General features: G+C 34.9%; 1 protein-coding gene across 4 annotated transcripts in view; it reads right to left on the bottom strand.

Annotated features, from left to right (window-relative positions):
* Positions 1-22,811, bottom strand: part of DCC (DCC netrin 1 receptor) — a 1,128,596-nt gene that overhangs the window by 164,277 nt on the left and 941,508 nt on the right. For all 4 annotated transcript variants that reach the window (XM_053902733.1, XM_019464025.2, XM_019464024.2 and 1 more), the window contains exon 14: positions 22,189-22,299. In XM_053902733.1, the coding sequence (XP_053758708.1) occupies positions 22,189-22,299 (111 nt within the window). The remainder of the gene's footprint in view (positions 1-22,188; positions 22,300-22,811) is intronic.

Genomic DNA, 22,811 nt, shown 5'->3' with positions numbered 1-22,811 from the left:
ACTAATAAATATTTATGAGCACCTACTATGTTGGGGGAATGGGTCAAGGTATCCCATGATGATCAGGATACAGGTCAAGAGTGAATATGGCAAACATGAAACATATACTCTTGGAGTTCACAGTTTAATGGGAAAGACAAGTAAAAAGGCAGTTATAATATACCATGATAAATATTTTGATAGGGTTAATACAGGCATATGTAGCCTATTTTTTGAAAATCATGTAAGTATTCTGGGAAGAAATTTAAGCAAGAATGTGCCCATCTAAACTTTAATAGTCCATTAAGTGCTTAGCACAGTTTCTGGCAATTAATGGGTACTCAAAATATTAGTGATTCGAACTTTATTCAAACTATTTGTGTTCATTCATTCATTCTTTTTTTAATAATGTTTTTATTCATTTTTCAGAGAGAAAGAGAGACAGAGTGAAAGCAAGGGAGGTGCAGAGAGAGAGAGAGAGAGAGAGAGAGAGAGAGAGAGAGACAGAATCTGAAGCAGGCTCCAGGCTTTGAGCTGTCAGCACAGAGCCTGACATGGGGCTTGAACCCATGAACTGTGAGATCATGACCTGAGCTGAAGTTGGACGCTTAACTGACTGACCTACCCAGGAGCCCCCATTATTTCTTTCTTAACTGGTAATCTCTAAAGGTAACAAATGTCAGATTATGCAAAATAATTTGATGATTACAGGTAATGTTACAACATATTTGTTTCCTTGATGTAATAGCAAAAGGTGATATAATCTCTATTACCAACTTTATCCGCTTTCAACATGCATACTTCTAGCTTAAGTGATATATGGGAACATGTCTTTTAAAAGTTTTTAAAGTAGGTCCCATAATAACAGCTTTTTAAAAGATGCTACATCCTAAAGATGTTACATCAGCAGCATTTTCTAAAGGAGCTCCCCCACCCCTCTAGCCCCCACCCTGCCCAAAGATGCCCATTAGTGACAGAAAGGGCAGAAGTTTTATTTGTCTGCTCTGAGGAAGCCTGTGACATAATATGCAAAGGTGTCATAAAAAAATTATCTCAAAATGTGGACATAAACCTTCACAACAGAAACACAACGTAAGGGACTTTCCACTAGAAACCCTAAGTAAAAGTAATAAAAGAGATAAAAGGAATGGATTAATACTTTTCAACTCTATTGCCACAGAGACTGTCCAGTGTCCTTGAAATGTAATGGGTTCTACAAAGAATTATTTAACACTTTTGAGGTTTTGCAGTAATTATTGAAAACAGCAAGACAATCTGCCTAACCTTACATTTAGAAAATGAATTCAGTGCTATGACTTTTTAAAGACAATATGAAAATCTAATGATTTTAATGACAATACTCAACATCTTTTAGAATAAAAGGAAAAAAAATATTTAAAATGTTTCAAAACAGTAACTTTCTCCATCTTTCTGCAAACCATAGAGTAGTTCCCTTGCAGGTTAGTAAGGTTCATACCCACAGAAGTACATACCTTGGAGCGTTATAAAGGGGCTATGGTAATGAGTGTACAAACAGGCTCTTGAAGAAGAGGGGCTCTTGGTACACAGGACTTGTCTTTTTTGTTTGTTTGTTTTTCACTGTATGAAAGGAATTTTAATCCTAGATCCAAACTGGGAACAATTTTAACATGATAAAAAATAAGGGTGTATATACATAAGAATACATGTTGGCTCCTCCTCTAAACACTTAATGCGCTTTACTACCCTTAAGATCATAGGGCCATAAGAAAAGTTGCCTATCAAGGCAGTGTAGACATAACCCATTTATAATATATGGCCTCATCATAAAGATAACTGTGCTAAGAGATTCGTAATCCAGAATAGCCCCTTTGTACCCACGTACTCACTTCTTAATATAAAAACAGAAATGACATTTTCCTTTTATGCTACCTGAATCAGTTTTCTCTAACATAGATGACCTTATGGATTAGGAAAATGGTTACTATTGGAATGAATTATAAAACATCAATTCAGAAAATTTGCCATGAAAGTATGTGACATGAGACCTCTCGGTTTGAAGGCTGAAACTGAAATTCACTACTCAGAAGTACATGAAAGATTTTACAAGTACCTCTAGGACAATATTGAGTATATAAAGCATAGAGAAGTATTAAGGTAATTATTTAAATAATTTGAAACCAAAGAACTCATTTTGCCTGAAATATCCAAATTAATGAACCTCAAATTTCTACTGAAATCTGAATTATCAGAGTAACTAGGTCAACGGCCATTCTTGGTTATACTCTGGAATTATGGATCCTATCTTGGTTTAATTTGTTCCTAAAGAAGAGTTATTATTTTGGGGGGTTGGGTGCAGCGTGCCTGGATGGCTCAGTCAGTTAAGCGTCCAACTTCAGCTCAGGACATGATTTCACGGTTCTTGGGTTTGAGCCTCGTGTTGGGCTCTGTGCTGATAGCTCAGAGCCTGGAGCCTGCTTTGGATTCTGTCTCTCCCTTTCTGCTCCTCCTCCACTCATGCTCTCTCTCTTTCAAAAATAAACATTAACAAAATTTAAAAAAAGAATAGTTATGATGTTTTGAGTGACGACCAATTTCCACTAATGAGTAGTGTTCACATATAGCACATTAGGAAATTTACCATATTAATCCCCATGACATTTCAACAATTACTGTACATCTCCTATGTGCCAGTCATAGTTCTAAGTACTGGGGACATAGTTTTTTGGGGAAGTAAAACCAATAAAATAAGAGGAAAGAGGAAACAAACAAGGAAATCAGAAGATTTTGTAAGTGCCATGCTGATAGAATAGTAACTGACACTGACTCAAGGAAGGTATGATCAGAAAGAGTCAGTCAAGCAAATACCAGGGTGGAAAACTTTACAAGAAGAGGGAATGACTGCTACAAAGCCCCTGTAAGCAAGGATGAGCTTCGTATATGGAGATATCAAAGAAGGTCATTGTGCCTAGACCACGGAAGGAAAATAAAGAAAATAAAAAGAAAGTTACCCAGTGGGAATTTAAAATGGTACAAATGCTATGAAAAACAGTATTGCAGTTTTTTTTTAATTAGAATTACCATAAGATCCAGTAATTCCACTTCTGGGTATCATCTCCCAAGAACTGAAAGCAGGGACTCAAACAGATATCTGTACACCTGCACTCACAGTATAATTATTCAGAAGAGCCAAAAAGTAAGTAAAGTTCAGGTGTCCATCGACAGATGAATGGATAAACAAACTGGGGTATATATACAAAATGGGATATTTTTCAGCTTTAAAGAGGAAGGAAATTCTGATTCATGCCTTTAGGCATGAGCCTTTAGGACATTATGGTAAGTGAAACAAACCAGTTCACAAAAGGACAAAAACTGCATGAATCTACTTCTATGACATACCCAGAGAGTCCAAATTCATAGAGAGAGAAAGTAGATGGTGATTGCTAGGAACTGAGAGGAGGATGGAGTAGGGAGTTATTGCTTAATGGGTACAGAGTTTCAGTTTTGCAAGACGAAGAGTTTTGGAAGAGGGTGGTTTTGATGATTGTCACACAACAATGTAGATGTACTTAAAGACACTGAACTGTACACTTAAAACTAGTTAAGGTGGTTACTATTATGTTATGCTCAGTTTAAAATAATTTTTTTAATTAAAAAATTAGAAAACCCTAAAATGTTTTTGTACTTGTCTGGGTGGCTATTGTGGAAGTGATGTGTGCATATTTGGGACATTTGGGCGATAAAATCAACAGAGCTATAAACCGGATGTAAATGGTTTGGGAAAGAAGAGACTCAATGGTAACTCATATATCTTTGGCTTGGGCAAGTGGTGTATGACCTACTGAGATAAAGAAAAATAAGTGAGTTCTTAGGTCATGTTAAATTGAGATACCTATTGGTTATACCTATGGAGATCTCAAGGACATAGGTGGGTATATAAATTTGGGGTTTTAGTGAAAGGCCATGGTCAGATACACAGATGTGAAAGTTGCCAATATACAGATGGCATTGAAAATAAATGTGTATGAATATAGATACAGTGTGAGCATGTGTGTAAACAAAAACAAATAAGATCATGTCAAATAAGTAACATCACTCAAACCTCTTTAAAGTCTTCTGATAGCACACTGCAAAGTCAGGTTCTACCATGGCCTAAAAGGTTGTATATGCTCTACCCCAGTCCTCCTTAGCTCTCTATCTTCATCTCCTACCACTTTCCCCTTTGCTTACCTTACCCCAGCCATCTATTACACAGTGGACACTTTATTGTTCCTCAAACATGCCAGGCATGCTCTGGCCTCAGGGCATTTGCATCTGTTGTATGCTTTGCCTGGGAAATACTCCCTCAGATACGCCTTTCTCCCTTATGTCCTTCAGGTTTCTGTTATTTGCTTTTCAACTTCAGCCTTGACTGGCTACCATATTTAAATTTGCAATCTTTCCCTAATCTCTAATCTAATAATCACCTATCTTATTTTTTCCCCCTAGGATTTGTTGCCATTTATTCTGCTTTCTATTTAATGTGATTATTTCATTATTCTTTGTCTCATCTCCTTCCATAAATTCTGGAAGACATAAAACTGTCACTAACTATACAATTATCAAAATTTTATACAGCTCTCTCTTTAAGACAAGGATTTTAAGAAAAAAGGAAATAATAAAGAAATGAAACAAGATGAAAATACAGTTATTAACGGCATTTTCTCCAAGTGGCCAGAAAGATTTGTTTCTGCTGGCCCCTGCTAATGACAATGATCGCTGCTGTGTACTGTCTTCTGTGGACGGCCCGCCAAGTGGCGTCAGGCAGCTGGTACTTTTGACAAATACTCACATATCTGTTCTCGATTTAGTGTGCTGAATTTTATGGGTCATTTTGTTAGAGATTTGTTCCGGTCCCTAATAGCCTATATGTCTTTACAGAGAATTACATAAGGCAGTTGGTACAGCCATCTTCTATCTTTCCAGACAGTTCTGATACATACTAATGTGTTCATTTCTATTGGCGAGGACTATTCTCACCAACGGACATCATCTTCCTTATGCCACTCATGTCTATAAACTTTGAATGTTATTTGTGTATTTATTGTAGTGAACAATCACTTCTATTTACCAATGAACTATACCTTGTTTTTATTTTATTTTTATTATATATTTATTTTTGCTTTCCTCCTACAATCTTCTTAGTATTAACCTTTTACTATATTTTTCACTTAGTGGTATACAAGTGTAGTCATGTGTCCAGCACTCCCATCATGGGACACAACAGTTCCATCCCCCTCAAACTCTCCTCATATTGTCACCTTGGCAGTCATTCCCTTCCCCGATCCTTCAATATTAACTTGACTAATGGATTTTAAAATTTCATTCCTCTATGAATATGCTCTTATGAATAATCTTACTTATTTATTTTCAGCATTAATTCTTTTAAAAAAACATCTACGTTTTTGCTCTTGTTCCTTAATAACAATGGGTAACATGTATGGAGGACTATTATGAATAAGCTCCATATTCAACATTTAAATAAATGTTTGAACGTTTCGTACATACTTTGTGCTCTTAGCTATTCTACAAATGTCCTGTTTATCATAATGTTTGAATTTTCAAATTAGGATTCATAATTTTAATTGAATTGTATCTTTTTGTTTACTTTTATATATTTTTCCACAATCTTAATTGTCTCAGTTCAAATAATCTTATTATTCTACTATTTCATGTTATTTTTAGGTACTTTTGTTTGTAGTATTCATTTTCATCTTAATGAAATTTTTACTCTATCACTGCTCTTGAAATTGAAAATAAATATAAGTATAAATAATATATTTATAATTTATAAATTTATAAATTATAAATTATAAATTTATTTATAAATAAATATAAGTATAAACACCACTTTGTGTTGTGGTTGCCAGGGGTTAAGGGGTGAGGGAAATGGGGAGATGTTGGTCACAGGGTACAAACTTCCAGTTATAAGATAAGTTATAAGTTCTGGATCTGATGTGCAGCATGGTGACTATACTTAACAATACTGAATTACTGTATTATGTACTTGAAAATTGCTAAGAGAGCGGACCTTCCATGCTCTTACCTCACATATACACAAAAAGGTAATTATGTGAAGTGATAGATGAGGCTACTAACTTTATTGTGGTAATAATCATGTTGTACATACTGTATATCTTAAACTTACACAATATTTTATGTCAATGGTATCTCAATAAAGCTGGAGAAATTAAAAAGAAAACAGAAAATTAAAGACAAAAAATTAGCATAAAACTAGAAAAAGAAAAGAAAAAGCATGTAGAAAATTAAGGGGAGCAGGTAGATACACAGTGTTCTAAAAAGGAACTTTTGACAGATTCATTCCTTTAACACCAAAATTCTAATTCTGAAAAAAATATGCCTCTTGAGGGTATTTGTTTGTGTCCTCCAATTTCCGACACTGACAGCCTTACTCCTATTGACAATCAAGGTAGACTACTGGAATGGGGTTGTCTGCCTAGGCCTAGGAAATGATATGATGTCTTTCTGAAGAGATAACTGATCAGAATCTAGATCCTGTAGCCTCTGCACTGTTACCACTGATCAAGTCTCACAATGATGATAACTCAATGGGAAAAAAGTAGTGGGGGGAGTAAGATATTCCTCAGGGAAGAGACATTCAATGTCATGTCCAAGTTTAATCTTAAAATAATCAAGATGGTTCCTTCTTTGGTTCTCTCTTGCCTAGAGAAACTGCAGAATCCCAACTCCAGATCATCAGTAGGGTGAAACTAGTCCTTTTTTGTTCCAATGTTGGGAAAAAAATGGCCTAAATCTGTTGAGTTCTTGATTTGACAAGGAGAAAATTAAGGTAACTGTCTAGGGAGGAGGTTGGCGTGTCAAATGGAACACAAGAAGAAACACAATCAAGTTCAATTTTATTTACGAACTCCTGGCTTTTTGAGTGGGAAAACCAAAACTTGACAGTTACAGGCAACACCTTTGATGTAGCTTTCTAAGAGCACTGTGGGATCAGAGCCTATCAATATCCATGATATCAATATTTGTTTTCTCAATTTAGAGTTCAGGGACCCCAACTTCAAAAATCATAGAATCTCACTAGAATCTTATGTCTTGCCATGATAAATTTTATCAGCTACTTCATATTGAATAATCTCCAGGTTTTGGGCCATGCAAATGATAAATCCTATTCTTTAAAAGGGCATGGGGAGTAGGGTCTCAGGATGTACTTCCATCCCAAAGGATGGAAGGATGTATTTCCTAAAGGATGTACTTCCATGAACTTTTCAGGTTCATTTTCCTCTAACTGGATTAAAACCCTAGTCTCTCAAAACTATAGATCTATTTGCCCTAAAAGAAAATCACTATCTCTAAAATCTTATGGCAAGCTTCTCTCTAGAAAACTTGGGTTTTTATTTTAACATCTTACTTGAGGAAAAGGTAATATAATTCTCCATTTAAATAAAAGTATACCAAGGAGGGCCAAGGGGGATGTTTCTAGCTCTCATTTAACTATAATTGTTTTTTATGACTATAATAGTATGAGTTTAACATAAATAATACCTGGCTATGAATGTTTATATATTGACCCATCTATTCAATATTAATAAAGCATCTACCATGCATCAGGCACCACGAAAAGCACTGAGAAATTCAAATCAAATAAAGCACGGTCTTTGCTTGTAGTCAGCTGAGAAGAGTGTGATAGTTGCTGATATTGTGCCCAAGAGAGCAGGCTTAGAGGAAAGACATCTGGATGCAGCTCAGATGAAAGAAGCCTCCTAGAAGCAAAACATTCAGTGAGTTTTGAAGTAGAAGTAGGTGTGAAGTCATGTGAAAGGGCACTCTGGCAGAGGAAACACTAAGTGTTAAAGTATGAGATATAATGGAGTGCATCTGGAGGGATGCATACATATGCAAAGATGTGATAGAATGTCAAACTTGAGGTTATGGGCAGGGCCACAACAAGGAGAATTTGAATAGAGAAATAACCTCATCATATCTGGTTAAGAAAAATCACTCTGACAGCATGATGGAGTCCAGAGAGGAGCAAACTGGTGTCTTCCCACAGAAGACCAGGTGGGAGGCTATTTGCAGGTGACAAAGGCTGACAGGCTGACATAAACTAGAGTGGTGGATCAGAGGAGGGCATGAATTCCAGGCGTGTTAGGGAGGTAGAAATTGCAGGTACTGGGTATATTGGTAGGAAGTGATAATGGAGGAGTTGAGGATGGGGAACCTGCTGGCTTAGATGACTGGTGGATATGGGTACCAGTCCCAATGTGAAGAACACAAGAGGGAGAACACAATCTCCTATAGTAGGAATGATACCTTGAGAGATCAGCTCACCTCATCTCACCACCTCCAGGTGCATATAGGATGTGTGTTTGAGCCCTCCATCTTTATTATACTTGAAAATACCGAAGGAAGAAAGCAACAACAAAATTTTAAAACCATCCTTGACCTTTCTATTTTTGATTTATATGAGAAGTGATAGCTTTGCTTTCCTTTGCCTTCAAGTCCATCACTAGAATCAACCACTGCCAACTAGTTTGGTATAGGGGAAAGACAACTTTATGCTCTACTAGGAGTACTGGCAATAGTCTCAATGCCATTTATTGAATAATCTGCTCATTGAAATGCCAAATTCATTTTAAAGTTTATTTCTCAAATATAGCAAGAAATATTTCTGTCCTCTATATTCTGTTACATGGATCTACTTGTCTATTTCGTTGCCAGACAGTACTATATTGATTTTTAAATCATGTTTTATTGTAAATGTTAATGTTTATTCTACTTTTCAAATTTTCTCGGAATTCTTTTACATTTATTCTTCCATGTGAAGTACATTCTGATTGGAGTTGTATTTATTAACTTAATCTTTAATTTGGGAAGAAGCATTGATATGGTAACATTTTGTATCAAGGAATATATTTCTATTATTCATGTCTTATTTTATATCTTTTAATAAAATGTTATTTTCTTCATATACATTTAGTTTGTTAAATTTAGGCTTAGATATCATATTTTAGGTTTCCATATGAATCCATTTCTTTTCGAAGACATCCGGATGGCCAACAGGCACATGAAAAGATGTTCAACGTCGCTCCTTATCAGGGAAATACAAATCAAAACCACACTCAGATATCACCTCACGCCAGTCAGAGTGGCCAAAATGAAGAAATCAGGAGACTATAGATGCTGGAGAGGATGTGGAGAAACAGGAACCCTCTTGCACTGTTGGTGGGAATGCAAATTGGTGCAGCCGCTCTGGAAAGCAGAGTGGAGGTTCCTCAGAAAATTAAAAATAGACCTACCCTATGACCCAGCAATAGCACTGCTAGGAATTTATCCAAGGGATACAGGAGTACTGATGCATAGGGGCACCTGTACCCCAATGTTTATAGCGGCACTCTCAACAATAGCCAAATTATGGAAAGAGCCTAAATGTCCATCAACTGATGAATGGATAAAGAAATTGTGGTTTATATACACAATGGAATACTACGTGGCAATGAGAAAAAATGAAATATGGCCTTTTGTAGCAACATGGATGGAACTGGAGAGTGTGATGCTAAGTGAAATAAGCCATACAGAGAAAGACAGATACCATATGGTTTCACTCTTATGTGGATCCTGAGAAACATAACAGAAACCCATGGGGGAGGGGAAGGAAAAAAAAAAAAAAAGAGGTTAGAGTGGGAGAGAGCCAAAGCATTAGAGACTGTTAAAAACTGAGAACAAACTGAGGGTTGATGGGGGGGGGGGGGGGGAGGGAGGGCAGGGTGGGAGGGAGGGCAGGGTGGGTGATGGGTATTGAGGAGGGCACCTTTTGGGATGAGCACTGGGTGTTGTATGGAAACCAATTTGACAGTAAATTTCATATATTAAAAAATAAAAAAAAATAAAAAAAATAATAGTATAAATGAGACCCATTGAAGAAAATAAAAAGCAGTTTCTCCTGTTAAAAAAAAAAAAAAAATGAATCCATTTCTTTTCTTTTTTTTTTTTTTAAATTTTTTTTTTTTTCAACGTTTTTTTTTTTATTTATTTTTGGGACAGAGAGAGACAGAGCATGAACGGGAGAGGGGCAGAGAGAGAGGGAGACACAGAATCGGAAACAGGCTCCAGGCTCCGAGCCATCAGCCCAGAGCCTGACGCGGGGCTCGAACTCACGGACCGCGAGATCGTGACCTGGCTGAAGTCGGACGCTTAACCGACTGCGCCACCCAGGCGCCCCTAATGTTTGAACTAATTATTGCCAAGTATAAAAAAACTATTTTTTTGTGTGTATACATAGATATGTATATGTATATAAGTATATATACATATAATTTTAATATTAAATTTTCTTATTAATTCTAATAGTTTTTTAATGTAGTTTCTTGGAATTTCCAAATATGCAATCACACTGTTCATAAAAATAACATTTCTTTCCTTCTGTAATGACATATAGCTTTTTAAGTTTTTTTGTGTGTTTATTTCTTATCAAAACCTCTACACTGTTGAATAATAAAAATAGTAGGAAACTTCCCTGGTTTATTTGGATTTTAAGGACAATGTATTTAGTATTTTACTATTTAGCAGAATGCTTGCTTTTAGTTTCTTACAAAATAATAACATTTTGAAAGTTTCCTTATACTCACATATTAACACAAATTTTTAAGAAACTGGTAATGACTGACTAATTTTACAAAATGCCCTCTTGCATATGACATATGATGATGTCCCATTAAATTATACTTGAATTAGATGGTGGGATTTTAAGACACAGTGAGTGTATGCCCTGCTTTTGCATCAGAAGAAATACATCTATTCCCTAATGCAGACAACAGAGTTTTATCATCATGAACAAGAAAAAGATTCATAGGACCAATGGTATTAGTATTTCATACCACTGTTAAAGTTTGAGATCTAATATATGAAAATCAGTAACAATAAGCATTTGTTGAGTGCTTAATATATATCAGATACATTTCTGAGTACTTTATTTCCATTATCATTGTTAATTCTTACAGAGATCCGTTGAGATAGATACTGTTGTTACACCCTATTTACAGATGAGAAAACTCAGGTCTTAGGGAAGTTAAGTTACTTGTGCATGATAATACAGTGAGTGGAGCAGAAGTCAAACCTAGTTATTAAGATTTCAAACCCCACCACCTTATATACTACATTATACTTAGAAAAAGTCAAGGAAGTCATAAGGGGATTAAACATTTCATGAGGATACTAAAAAGTGTGCTATGGCTAAGGAAAGGACTTAAAACTTTTTCGAACATTTATCCAAATCTAAATAATTTGTACATCGTTTGTATGGTGGAGTGCTGAGATTTTGAACAACCACTTGCCCAAGAACAAAAGCAGATTTTAAATTGATTTCAAACTCAATTTGGCTTTGCCTACAACACTCCTTATATGTAAGATGAATTCTACTTGAATGAGAATAAGGGGCTGGATTCTTCAATTTCATGATGGATTGGCTGTTATACCAATGGCTCATCTCATTTGCAAGTCTTTTTGTCAACTAATAACCCAGCATATCATGGATGGCTCCTATCAAAAGCCCATGTGAAAGAAATACTTTTTCATGACATGCCACCTACAACCTACGTTCCTCTGTGCATAAAATCATATACTAACATTGTTATATCACCAGAGGACCGCATTTGCGAGCTCATTGGTGTAGACCCCACTTCTTACCCTCGAATTGGTATCTTTAACTTGAATGCATTTTAAATGGCATGTTATTGATTTTAACCAAGAATTTTATCAAATAATAGCCAAACAAAAATAATTTCTGCATTTGTTGAAAGTGAAAAAAATCAATTTTATAAAATTTTCACTGTATTTTTAATCTAATAGGTACACAAATAAACAAGATTGCTTAGATATCAGGTGCTAAAAGTTACATTCTAGATATAATATGGTTTCTTTTGGACCAACGAATTACTTGGAAGAATATTTTTGTATTTCCAAACATATTGGATATCATATTATTATTCACTATTAGTCTCATTACACTGTGATCAATGAATGAATTTAGTATTATCCAAGAACTTTAATACCCATTTTCTTACAGCCAAATACTAAATATTTTTTGGATGCTTAGGAAAAAATATGCAATTCTGTAACTGTGCATATTTCAATTATGAAAGGTAAATCTTCCACATTCCTTGCTTTTTCATTTTTTTCCTATTCTGAGAGATGTGTAAAAATCTCCAAATATAACATTGGTCTTTATATATAGCTTTCAGTTTACAAAGCTACAGACCCTAGAGGAAAAAATTAAATGAAACAAGAAATAATTAGAAAAAAACAAATATTAGGGTTGTTTAAAATAGAGGACCAAAAGCTTGTCTTTTCAATAAATCATAGTAGGAGAAAAGGAATTATGGTAGATTGAGCGCCTTAAGGGATATAAAAACTGTATATAGTGTGTAATCCTAGATTCAATTCTAGTTTGCACAAATGATCTGTAAAAAATGTTTTTTGGGGTTCACTGAAGAAATTTGAATATGATCAGGATTTTAGGTAAAATCATAATCTGCAAAGATAAAAATGAAAATAATTGAAAACAGAAGTTTGAAGAACAGTAAGCATCATATATTCTCATTTTAGTTACATCTATATATTTTTAATTATATAAATATTTTATGCATGTATGTGTATACTGACATGTGTATAATGAAAGAAATTAAAGGATATGTATTAGAGTGTTAAGGTGATAATCTGATCATCTTTAGATGGTGAGACTTGTGTTGGTTTGTTGTATTTTCTAGCTACAACTGTATACATTTACTGATTCTATACTGATGAATGTGTACTAAAATGTTTGTAAATTTTTTCATAAAGATCTGTCAAGATTTGCTTTAATAGTATAAATTTGTTATAAAAGCCATATATTTATAAGTAATACATATTTCTTCAACAATTTACATATTTTCAATAACTCAATCCTTTTACCATTAATAGTGACTCTACCCCTAAAGATGTTTTTGGCCTTAAGAAAATTACCAGAGAAAAACCTACACATGTTTTTTGTTAGGATGACTGGTATTTTGTCTCATCTCTTTATTTTCAACTTTTTCATGTTTTAATATTTATAAATTTTGCCAACTGAAAGTACTATAGACATGGATGTTTTCAAAATTCCATTAAGTAATGGAATCCTTGAACTGGTGAGTCTGATACACTTATTGTTGTTACTACATTAAAGTTTATTTCTATGACTTTATTATGCACTTTTAATTTTCCATTTGTTCATAATAAATTATTATTTTTCATTTTTATGACCTCATTTGTACAACCTAAAGAGCCCCTTCCTCTATTTTATTTTTTCTCTACCTGATACAAAATGATATACTCTATATCCTTCCGGTTGTAAGATTTTCAATTTTGAGATCACATATAACTTGTAGTCTGAAGTTAATTATATCATTTCTTTTCATGAGAACATCATAAAAACAATTTCAAAACTGTTTAACCTCCACGATCTCCCTCTTCTTTGTTACCTAATATTCACCAACTTTTTAAACTCTCCAAAACATAATTTTTCTTTTAGATGGCCATGATTTGCTCAGATGTACCCATATGTCACATGATTTTGTTAATCACTTTTCTAATAATCCCTCTAGTCATTTTCTTTATCTTTTTTAAAAAATGTACATTCTTTATAAAAAGGATGGTGGTGGTTGTCTATTTTTCTTTATGCCTCCTTTCCTTGAATAGTTGTTTAGTTGGATATACAATTCTTTAATGACAGTAACTTTCTTATCAGCACTTTGAAGATATTTCATTGTTTTCTGCTTTAATTGTTGCTATAGGGGAATCTTCATCAGTATAATTATAGTCCCTAAAGAAGTAATCTCTCCTTGGGCATTTTAAGCTATTCTTTTGTCTTTATCTTTGGTATTGTACAATGTATCAAAGGTAAAGCATTATTCCTGAATCTGATAATCCATATACTTCATCAATTCTGGAAAATTATCACTTATCTCTTCAAAATTTATTTTTCCTCCATTCTTTATTTTCCTTTGGAATTATGATTGAAGCATGTTAAGTTTTCTCATTCCGTGTTTTGTTTTTCAAGTTCTCTTTTATTTTTTCTATCAGTATGTATTTTTATGTTGTTCCAAGCATTTATTATTTTTTTTAAATTTTTTAACGTTTATTTATTTTTGAGACAGAGAGAGAGAGAGTATGAACAGGGGAGGGTCAGAGAAAGAGGGAGACACAGAATCTGAAACAGGCTCCAGGCTCTGAACTGTCAGCACAGAGCCTGACGTGGGGCTCAAACTCAAGGACCGCGAGATCATGACCTGAGCCGAAGTCGGATGCTTAACCGACTGAGCCACCCAGGCGCCCCTTTGTTGTTCCAAGCATTTAAAAAAAAACTTTCTCAGATGGAGCTTGGTGTTTTGAATTTTTTGGAAAATATATTGTTTATGTACTTTAAGAGTTGCATATTTGGGACTTGAAGTTTTGTGACTTGTATATTTATTTGTAGTTGTCAATATAAAATTATACATCCATTCCATGCATGTATGTGTGCATGTGGGTGTTTGTGTACATATGTCTGTGTGTATGTCTGTGTGCATGTGCATCTATATGCCTGTGTATACATATGTCTGTGTCTCTGTGTGCACGTATGCATGTGTGTACGTTTGCATGCATACATGTATATGCACATGTGTATGTATGCCTGTTGTATGTATGTGATGTCATCATTACCCTGGAATCCTATCAACTTGTGTCCTGTTAATTCTTTGCCCAATTTTCCTTTAATATTTTTGCCTTTGTCTTAAAAATATATAATTTCATTTTGCTTTTAACAGGATCTGAAAGTCCCTTTTACAAAGGGAAGTCAGTTCAGTTTTATTAAATTTTAGAATTTCTCTCATCTAAGAGCGTTTTCCATTTTTCCTTACTAACAACTTTATTTTCTGTACTTTGCTACATAACACATTATTTATTCTTATTTTTCCAATAATTTAGAATATATATATTTTTTATTTTTATTTTATTAAATTTGAGAGAGAAAGAGAGCAAGCTTATAGGGGAGGGGCAGAGAGAGAGGGAGAGAATCCCAAGCAGGCTCTGTGCTATCAGTGCAGAGTGTGACATGGGGCTCGAATTCACAAATGGTGAGATCACGATCGGAGCAGAAATTAAGAGTTGGATGCTTAATCAACTGAGCTATTCAGATGCCCCTAAAAATACATATTTTAAAGTATTTTTTAAAAACCAATTCTTGGGTGGATATGCAATTTGCCATGGTGTTTATCTTCTGTCAAATCTTAGACAATTTTGGGCCTTAGCTTATTTCTTTAGCTATCTATTAGGTAAGAGTATCATCATAGACCATACTGTTTATCTCTGGTCCTTGCTCAATTTCGGCTTTCATTAAATGTTCAGACTCTGAAATTCTAGATTTTTGAGCCTCTCATTTATATATATTGTGTTTCCCTTTTCTTTACCTATTTTTCTATTTCAAGCTTAGTGCTTATTGTTTCATACCTTTTGGCTAATAGGAAACTAAAACCACAAACTGATTTATAATATTTGATGCAAACTTTTATTTTGATACAAGCATACAGTTGGGCCTTGAACAATGTGGGTTTGAACTGTACAGGTCCACTTACATGCAGATACTTTTTCAATAAATACAGTAATATAAGTGTATTTTGTCTTTCTTTTGATTTTCTTAATAACATTTTTTCTCTAGCTTACTTTATTCTAAGAATGCAGTATATAATACATACACCATAGAGAATATGTGTTAACTGACTCTGTTAACTAAGTCTTACAGTCAACAGTAAACTTTTAGTAGTTAAGTTTTGGAGAAACTAAAGTTATATGTGAATTTTCAACTGCACGGGGGGCAGTGTGCTTAACCTTGGCATTTTTCAAGGGTCTACTGTACTTATCTTTTTCAGTTACCCAAATGACACCAAAATATTTTTTTTTCTGGCAAATACTATTACTGCTATACTTAGTGGTTTAAATTACCACAAGTTTAGAGGCTTAAAACAACACAAATTCTGTATGTCACATTTCTAGAAGTTAGAACTCCTGTATCGGTCTCAGGGAGGTAATATATAGATGTCAACCCAGGAGAATGTTCCTTCTCGAGGCATCAGGAATGACTGCTTTCTTGCCTTCTCCAACTTCTAGAGATTTCCCACCTTCCTTGGCCCCTGGCTTTACATCACTCCAACTTTTGCTTCTGTTGTGACATCAACCTTTGATACTCTTCTTACTTCCCTGTTAGAATGACCTTTGTGAGTACATCGGGCCCACCTGGATAATCCTGAATAATCTCTTGTCTCACAATCCTTAATTTACTAACATCTACAAAATCTTTCTTGCCATGTAAACTAACATATTCACAGATTCCAGGAATTAGGACATGGACATTTTGGAGAGGGATCCTATTTATTATTCAGCCTACCACAATTCACACATGTATTTTACTGGCCTTCCTTCCATCTTTCCTTCCTTTTTCCTTTCCTTCTTCCTTTCTTTTTCTGTTCTTCAAGTTCTTCCATTTAGCCCAAAATTTATTTTTCTCATTTCTCATTCTTCTACCTAGAGATTTTCCACTTCTCATACCCTGTTTTTTTTTTTTTTTTTTTTTTTAATGAAGATGACAACTTTAATAGGTGGTGTTCTTTCTTTCACAGTGGTCTCATCATTTTAGATTTTATTATTATTCTGGAAGTAAGCTTTCATGTGTTCCTGCTCAAAACCATGTTCTTGAAGAATATCATATATCACGCAGGTACGAAAACACAGGAATTGCTTCGTGGCTGACTCCTCAAATGAAATGCATTTGCAGTAACCTCCTTTTACCCTCACTCAATCAGGCTAATAGGGCTAATTGTCTCTTTCCTGAGGGCAGGAAATTAGAGCCTGCTCCCAGGTTCACAGTTTTTGCTACATCACCTAGTTGCACTTTCAGGAGTCCCTCTGTATGCATAATTTTTGCTGGCCAACCTCCTCCATTTTAGGGTAGAAGTTTAATTTTAAATTACATCATTATTGATTGCAAATCACGATTTCTACCTGTTCACTTCAAAATTAGGCGGGGAGTGGGGGGAAGCAGCACAAACTGATCCCCACGCTCAATTTCCTGGAGGATACCTTGCTGAACTTCATCACAAATTCTCTCATATCCTTATGCAAGACATTTACATAAGAACTTTGGGGAATTCTAGTGATCTTGTTTCTTTAAGTTGAAAATTTGAGGCACAAAATAAATATTTTAAAACTTTCCAGCTGTTGGTAACAACAGCAAACATGCTTTCAGGGAGCCCGGAACAGTGAGGTTTGGCTCTATAATTTCTTTAGCAAAACATCCTAATTAAAGGGACAATCCCATAAGGAATTGGAGTTTTTCTACAAGTTACTGTTGATCCTCACAAGGATTAAGCCGAGTGGAGGATGCAAGAGGAATTACAGAAGTCACGGAAGAAGAAGGGATTGCTTTGAACTGTCTGTACTTCCTACTGTCTCTCCTGAGTGACTGGCAGGGCTCAGCTACCACCCTAACAAGTAGAACATCTCCTTGGAGTTCACCAGGAGACTCTAAGGCAAGAGGGAAAAATTTTATGTAACAGGATGCACCTAGGGAGGGCTAACACTGCACTTCCCTCCCAATAGAGATTTCCTTGACTACCACAAAGAATGCTTCCCATTTCTGGTGGTTTCCAAAATGGCTGCTTCCCCCTTATCTATTATTGAAGGGAAATCAAAGCAATTCTATACGGAAATATCTGATTTTAGGACTCAAAACTTTCCTACATTAGCCATGAAAGCTATATAGTAGAAGCTGCTTATATCTTATTTTATGATTTAAACACTTACATGAATGAGTTGAAATGAGATGACTATTTAAAGAAAATTCCCTTAGCTTAAATATATTTACATATATTTATATTTCTGCATTTACATATGGAAATAGAACAAGCCATCAGGCTGTGTATTCTTTGGAGCTATTTATGACCACTTCTGAGCTTGTCCATTTGTCCAAATACTGATTCCTACCAAGGGTAACACTTTTTAAGATTTGAATGATGCATTCAAGATAAGAAAAACAGGAGGAAGGAAGAGAAATTGAAATCAGTTTAGAGGAGTATCAGTGAAAAGAGGTTATGGGTCAATAAATTACAAAGGCCTTAGGAGCAAATATATATGATCCTATTAATTTCTTACAGCCAACGAAACACCGTTTGACAAAGTAGGTGAACGATATCTGTTGCACACTCATATAGTTAGTGCCCTAAAATGGCTGTTTCTATCATGTTTTAAGAGTGAACAATTTCAAGTCATAATCCAGAACAGTATTATGTATAAGAAGCGTCAATTCCATTAGTTTTCTTCTATTAATTTTTTATTTACCTTTTTGGATTGCTAACATGTACACTACGGACAAGGACAAGGATTGTCTAAGTAATTATAATCCAAATAAAGAAGTAAAAGAATAAGAAAAGGGGTATTATTTGAAATGTGTTAAGATAATTGACTGGTAAATGAGTAGCACTTGGATGAGTGAGGATGCATTTTAAACTAATCATGGCAGAAATAATTTTCCTAAAGGCCTTTTTGAAGAATATCTACTATGCTGTCCTACACACCCTCCTTGTGATCTTTTTTTTAATGTTTATTTTTTTGAGAGAGAGAGAGAGAGAGACAGAGTGTGAGCGGGGGAGGGGCAGAGAGAGAGAGAAGCAGAATCTGAAGCAGGCTCCAGGCTCTGAGCTGTCAGCAGAGAGTCCGACGTGGGGCTCGAGCCCACAAGCTGTGAGATCATGACCTGAGCCGAAGTCAGAAGCTTAACTGACTGAGCCACCCAGGTGCTCCTACACTCCTTGTAATCTTAGTCAACCTCCTTTTCCTGAAGTTTTTAGTTCAAGCACTTTTTGTTTTCATGAAGTCTTTTCAATCAGTGCAGGCATCACCTGTTTATCTCTCAAGATAACTGTTCCTATCTCTTCCATGTTTGTACTCCCCATGATGGGGCACACTATAAGTTCTTAATTATATTTCATAATAAATGCATCAATACTCAAGAAAGGAAAAAAAGTAAGCAAGAATGTTGCATGCAGAAGAGGGGCATTATTAAGCCAAGAGTATAGAGATGTTAAAAAATCCAATTAGGCAGTATTTATTAAGACTCTATTCATGAACAAAGCATAGAGATTCTCGATTAAAACAGATGTATGGATTGGAGTATATTAAGATTGCATGGATATAAAAAGCAGACAGTTAAATAGAAGTTTTGCGCTATCCCAGGGGCTGTGATTTTACATTTTGGTTCCACTAGATTGTGAGTCATTTGGAGTGAGAAGAAAGAGCACATAAGTCAAGTGGAGAGCCCCATCCATCCTGGATATTTTATAGGACCTTCGGCACCTCTGCTCCATTTATTTTCACTCCTTCCAGTAAGAGATATAGTCCCTTAGGTTTGGGTAAATGATATGACCTCATTTCTTAGAATCTTCTGCCTTGAATCACTGTCTTTTATTGTCACTGGGTCAGTTCTAGAGGATTAGTGGAGGCTTTCCTACGATGGTCTGTATTGGACATTTGGCTTACAAAACTAGGTCCTGAGTTTCAGATCCACAATTTCTACCTTAATGACTTGATTAAGTTAGTTTAACTTTCTTAGCTTAAGTTACTGTCCTTTAAAAGTAAGGCTAATAATATATACCTCATAAAGGTAAATGAGAGGATAAAGGACAAGTATATAAACTTTCAAAGTTATTTCTCAAGTAAATAGAAAAGTAAGGTATTATGTAGTTTATCAGAATTGTCCTTTTATTCCTTAAATAAAGCAGAGCACATCCTCATGTCTTTATACCAAGCCATCCTGACCTCCTCCCCATACTTCAGCCAACAATTGGGCTCTAGCCTCAGGATGTCTGTTTTTGCTATTCTACCTGGGGGACTCTTGTCTGACCTATTCCTATGGCTGCCTCCCTCACTGCCTTAAGGTCTGTGATCATATTTTACCTCATCAGAGAGATCGTCTCAGTACCCTACATAAAACAGTACTCCCTAATCTTTTGCTATTCCCTCTACCATGCTTTATTTTTCTTCAGAACATTTATCACTATCCACCTCTATCTCAATAAATTTATACCCCTCGAGAGTAGGGACCTTATTTATCGCTTAACCTCTGGTACCTAAAATAATGCCTGATATATATAAGAAATATATGTTGAATAAGTAAATACATGAATGTTCTCTAATATATTAGTGAAGGATATAAGCTTTATGAAGTGTGACTTTGTGCAGCTCCACAACTTTTCAATTTATAAAGATGAAGACAAATCTTCTAAGCCCCGAGTTTCTTTCCCAATAAAATCTAACTTTACCTACAAGGTTGTCCTGAGTTGGCCCATGGTTGTCTAATCGAATACAATTGTTTATGCTTCAGCCACAGTAATCTCTTCAAAATGAAAACATAATTAAGTCACTATTTTAAAAAAGTCCTGTAATGACTTGCTTAGGATAAAGCACATTATTGCTTTAATGACATTCTTAGGACAAAGTTCAAGATCCTTAATTTGGTCTTGCCCAATTTAGAACCTGCTATCTTACAAACCTCAACATGTGTCATCCTTGTGTTTCAGTCTTGATAGTCTTTTTTCAGGCCTCAAATAGTATCTTGGTCCATCTTGACTACAGAACTGCATTCAACTTGCCCTCCACACTTCCTCCCTCAGTTTGTAATGTATGCTTTTGCACTCCAAACTCCTCTTCCTCCCTCCAGTCTCAGTTTAAATGCAAGCCTTCTATATGTCTGTTTGCCTATCAATTTATCTATTCATTCTATGTTGATAGATAGGATATTTCCGCTACTCAACAAAGTTTGAACTATGAAATGGCAATTTCCTATGACTTCACCTGGGATGTCTGTTTTTCTTTGCTATACTTTAAACTCCACAAGGAGAAGGTCATGCCTTCTATCTACTATTATACCCTCAAAGCTACTTAGTTTCCTACGAATATTCTTTAATGTGCTGTCACGTGGTAGGAATTACCATTATTGTGGAAATGGCATTTGTTGATTGTTTCACTGCCACATTAATTATTTTGTAAAGTGGAATCTATGATTACATGAAACTCATGAGTGATAGTGAATTACTTAGAGAAGGGAAAGATCAAGAAAGAGAAAAATAAGAAGGAGGAGTTCAAGGAACAAGGGGAGACAAACTGGAGAGAGGACAATGCAAGAACGGGGACGAGAATAAAAGTGAGGGAAGGAGCAAGAGAGCAAAAGGAGACAAAGGGAAGGGACATAGAAATGTTCATCTTGCAGTAACTTGGATGCTTTCAGGTCTGCCAGTGAAGGAGTAAGAGTATTTCATTGTCAGTGATTTAGACAGTCTCATTTGCAATACATATGTGGTTTGTTTTTTTTGGTCTTGGTTTTAATCCCTTAGCTTAAGTGTACTGATCATAACTAATTTCTTTTTCAAGTACCTCTTCTTTTCATAAATTTCTACTTCTTCAATTTGTAATTCTAATTCTTCATCATATATTTCTGCTTTATTATTTACACTTTCTTTCTGTTGCTTGTATTACCCATTCCTCTTAATTTTTTTTCCTATCAGTCATGATGTTTTCATTTCAAACACTATTTCTCATCTTCTAATTTTGAAGATTTTGCTTATATTTAAATTACTGATACATGACTTATAAAAATCTCAGTATCTCATCCACAAATGTCTTAAGACAACTAGGCAGATGATTAAGCAAACAAGGCAGATTATTCCTTGTTTTAAAAAGATGAAATGTCAAATATTAACGACCATACCACAAGCAAACAAAAAATACATATTGCTATTTTGCAGAAGCATCATAAAAGGGCAAGGGTAAAGTAATTGTATTTCATGATTATTATTAGGAATTGTAGCAATTCCTATGAAGAAAATTTTAAGGTTGATTATTCAATAAGATAAATTTAAAAAACATAATTTCAAATTATCTTGAAAAAAATAACTCATGAAGAATGTAATTAATACATAATTTTATATGGTATTGTTGAAGAATCTACTGAGGATTTTGTATTTTATATTTTGTTTTGTCTTGCATTGAATGATATAGAAGGAATAAACATCCCCAGTATTGGAGTTCATCAACTTCTAATAAGGGAGCCTTTGAAGCTGAAGTAACAAAGAAAATAGAAATCAAAGTGACAGTGATTGGGATCGGTCTTACCATCCAGATCATTCTCAGGAGTCTCTGCTGTATACCAGTTGGAAGGTGGTCCAGTGCCATTAACTGTCATGGCTGACACTTGGAAACTATACTGACTTCCTTTCTCCAGTCCTATAAGAGAATGTTCCAGAAAGGGGAAAAAAAGTTATTGAATAAAAAGTATTTCTAGCTTATTTTCAAGAGTTTTCAAAACAGTAGACATCTTTACATGGTTTGTGATTGTTGTGGTGATTATTATTTTGGCCAAAAGGGCAGAAATAGTACAGCAAGAAATCAAATTATTTTTCACATATTCTCATTTATTTTTTCCTAGTTTATAAAAATGTATCCCTGAAAATAGCTTCAGGGCAGATGCAGAATATAAAATATGAACGATGAATAAATAATCAAAAATAGCAAGGATCATTTTTTCTCACAGTCTAGAAGAGGGCTGTCTATAAATCAAGAACAGTCATCCTAAAAATTTATGTCTCCATCATTTATTCAAGGTCAGTGATTATGTTTTCTTTGAGCCAAGAAAGAAGAATCCAAAGCCACTGCACTTAAGCAGAAAATACTAGGCCTTTTATCACAAGGCATACTTTATTTTGCATCACTGTCCATACTAGAAGCATGAAGAAAGT

The sequence above is a fragment of the Panthera pardus genome, unplaced genomic scaffold (assembly GCF_024362965.1).
Source record: "Panthera pardus isolate Hobbes unplaced genomic scaffold, ASM2436296v1 HiC_scaffold_15, whole genome shotgun sequence".
In the NCBI taxonomy this organism is placed as follows: Eukaryota; Metazoa; Chordata; class Mammalia; order Carnivora; family Felidae; genus Panthera; species Panthera pardus.
This window is presented reverse-complemented; position numbering and strand designations above follow the sequence as displayed.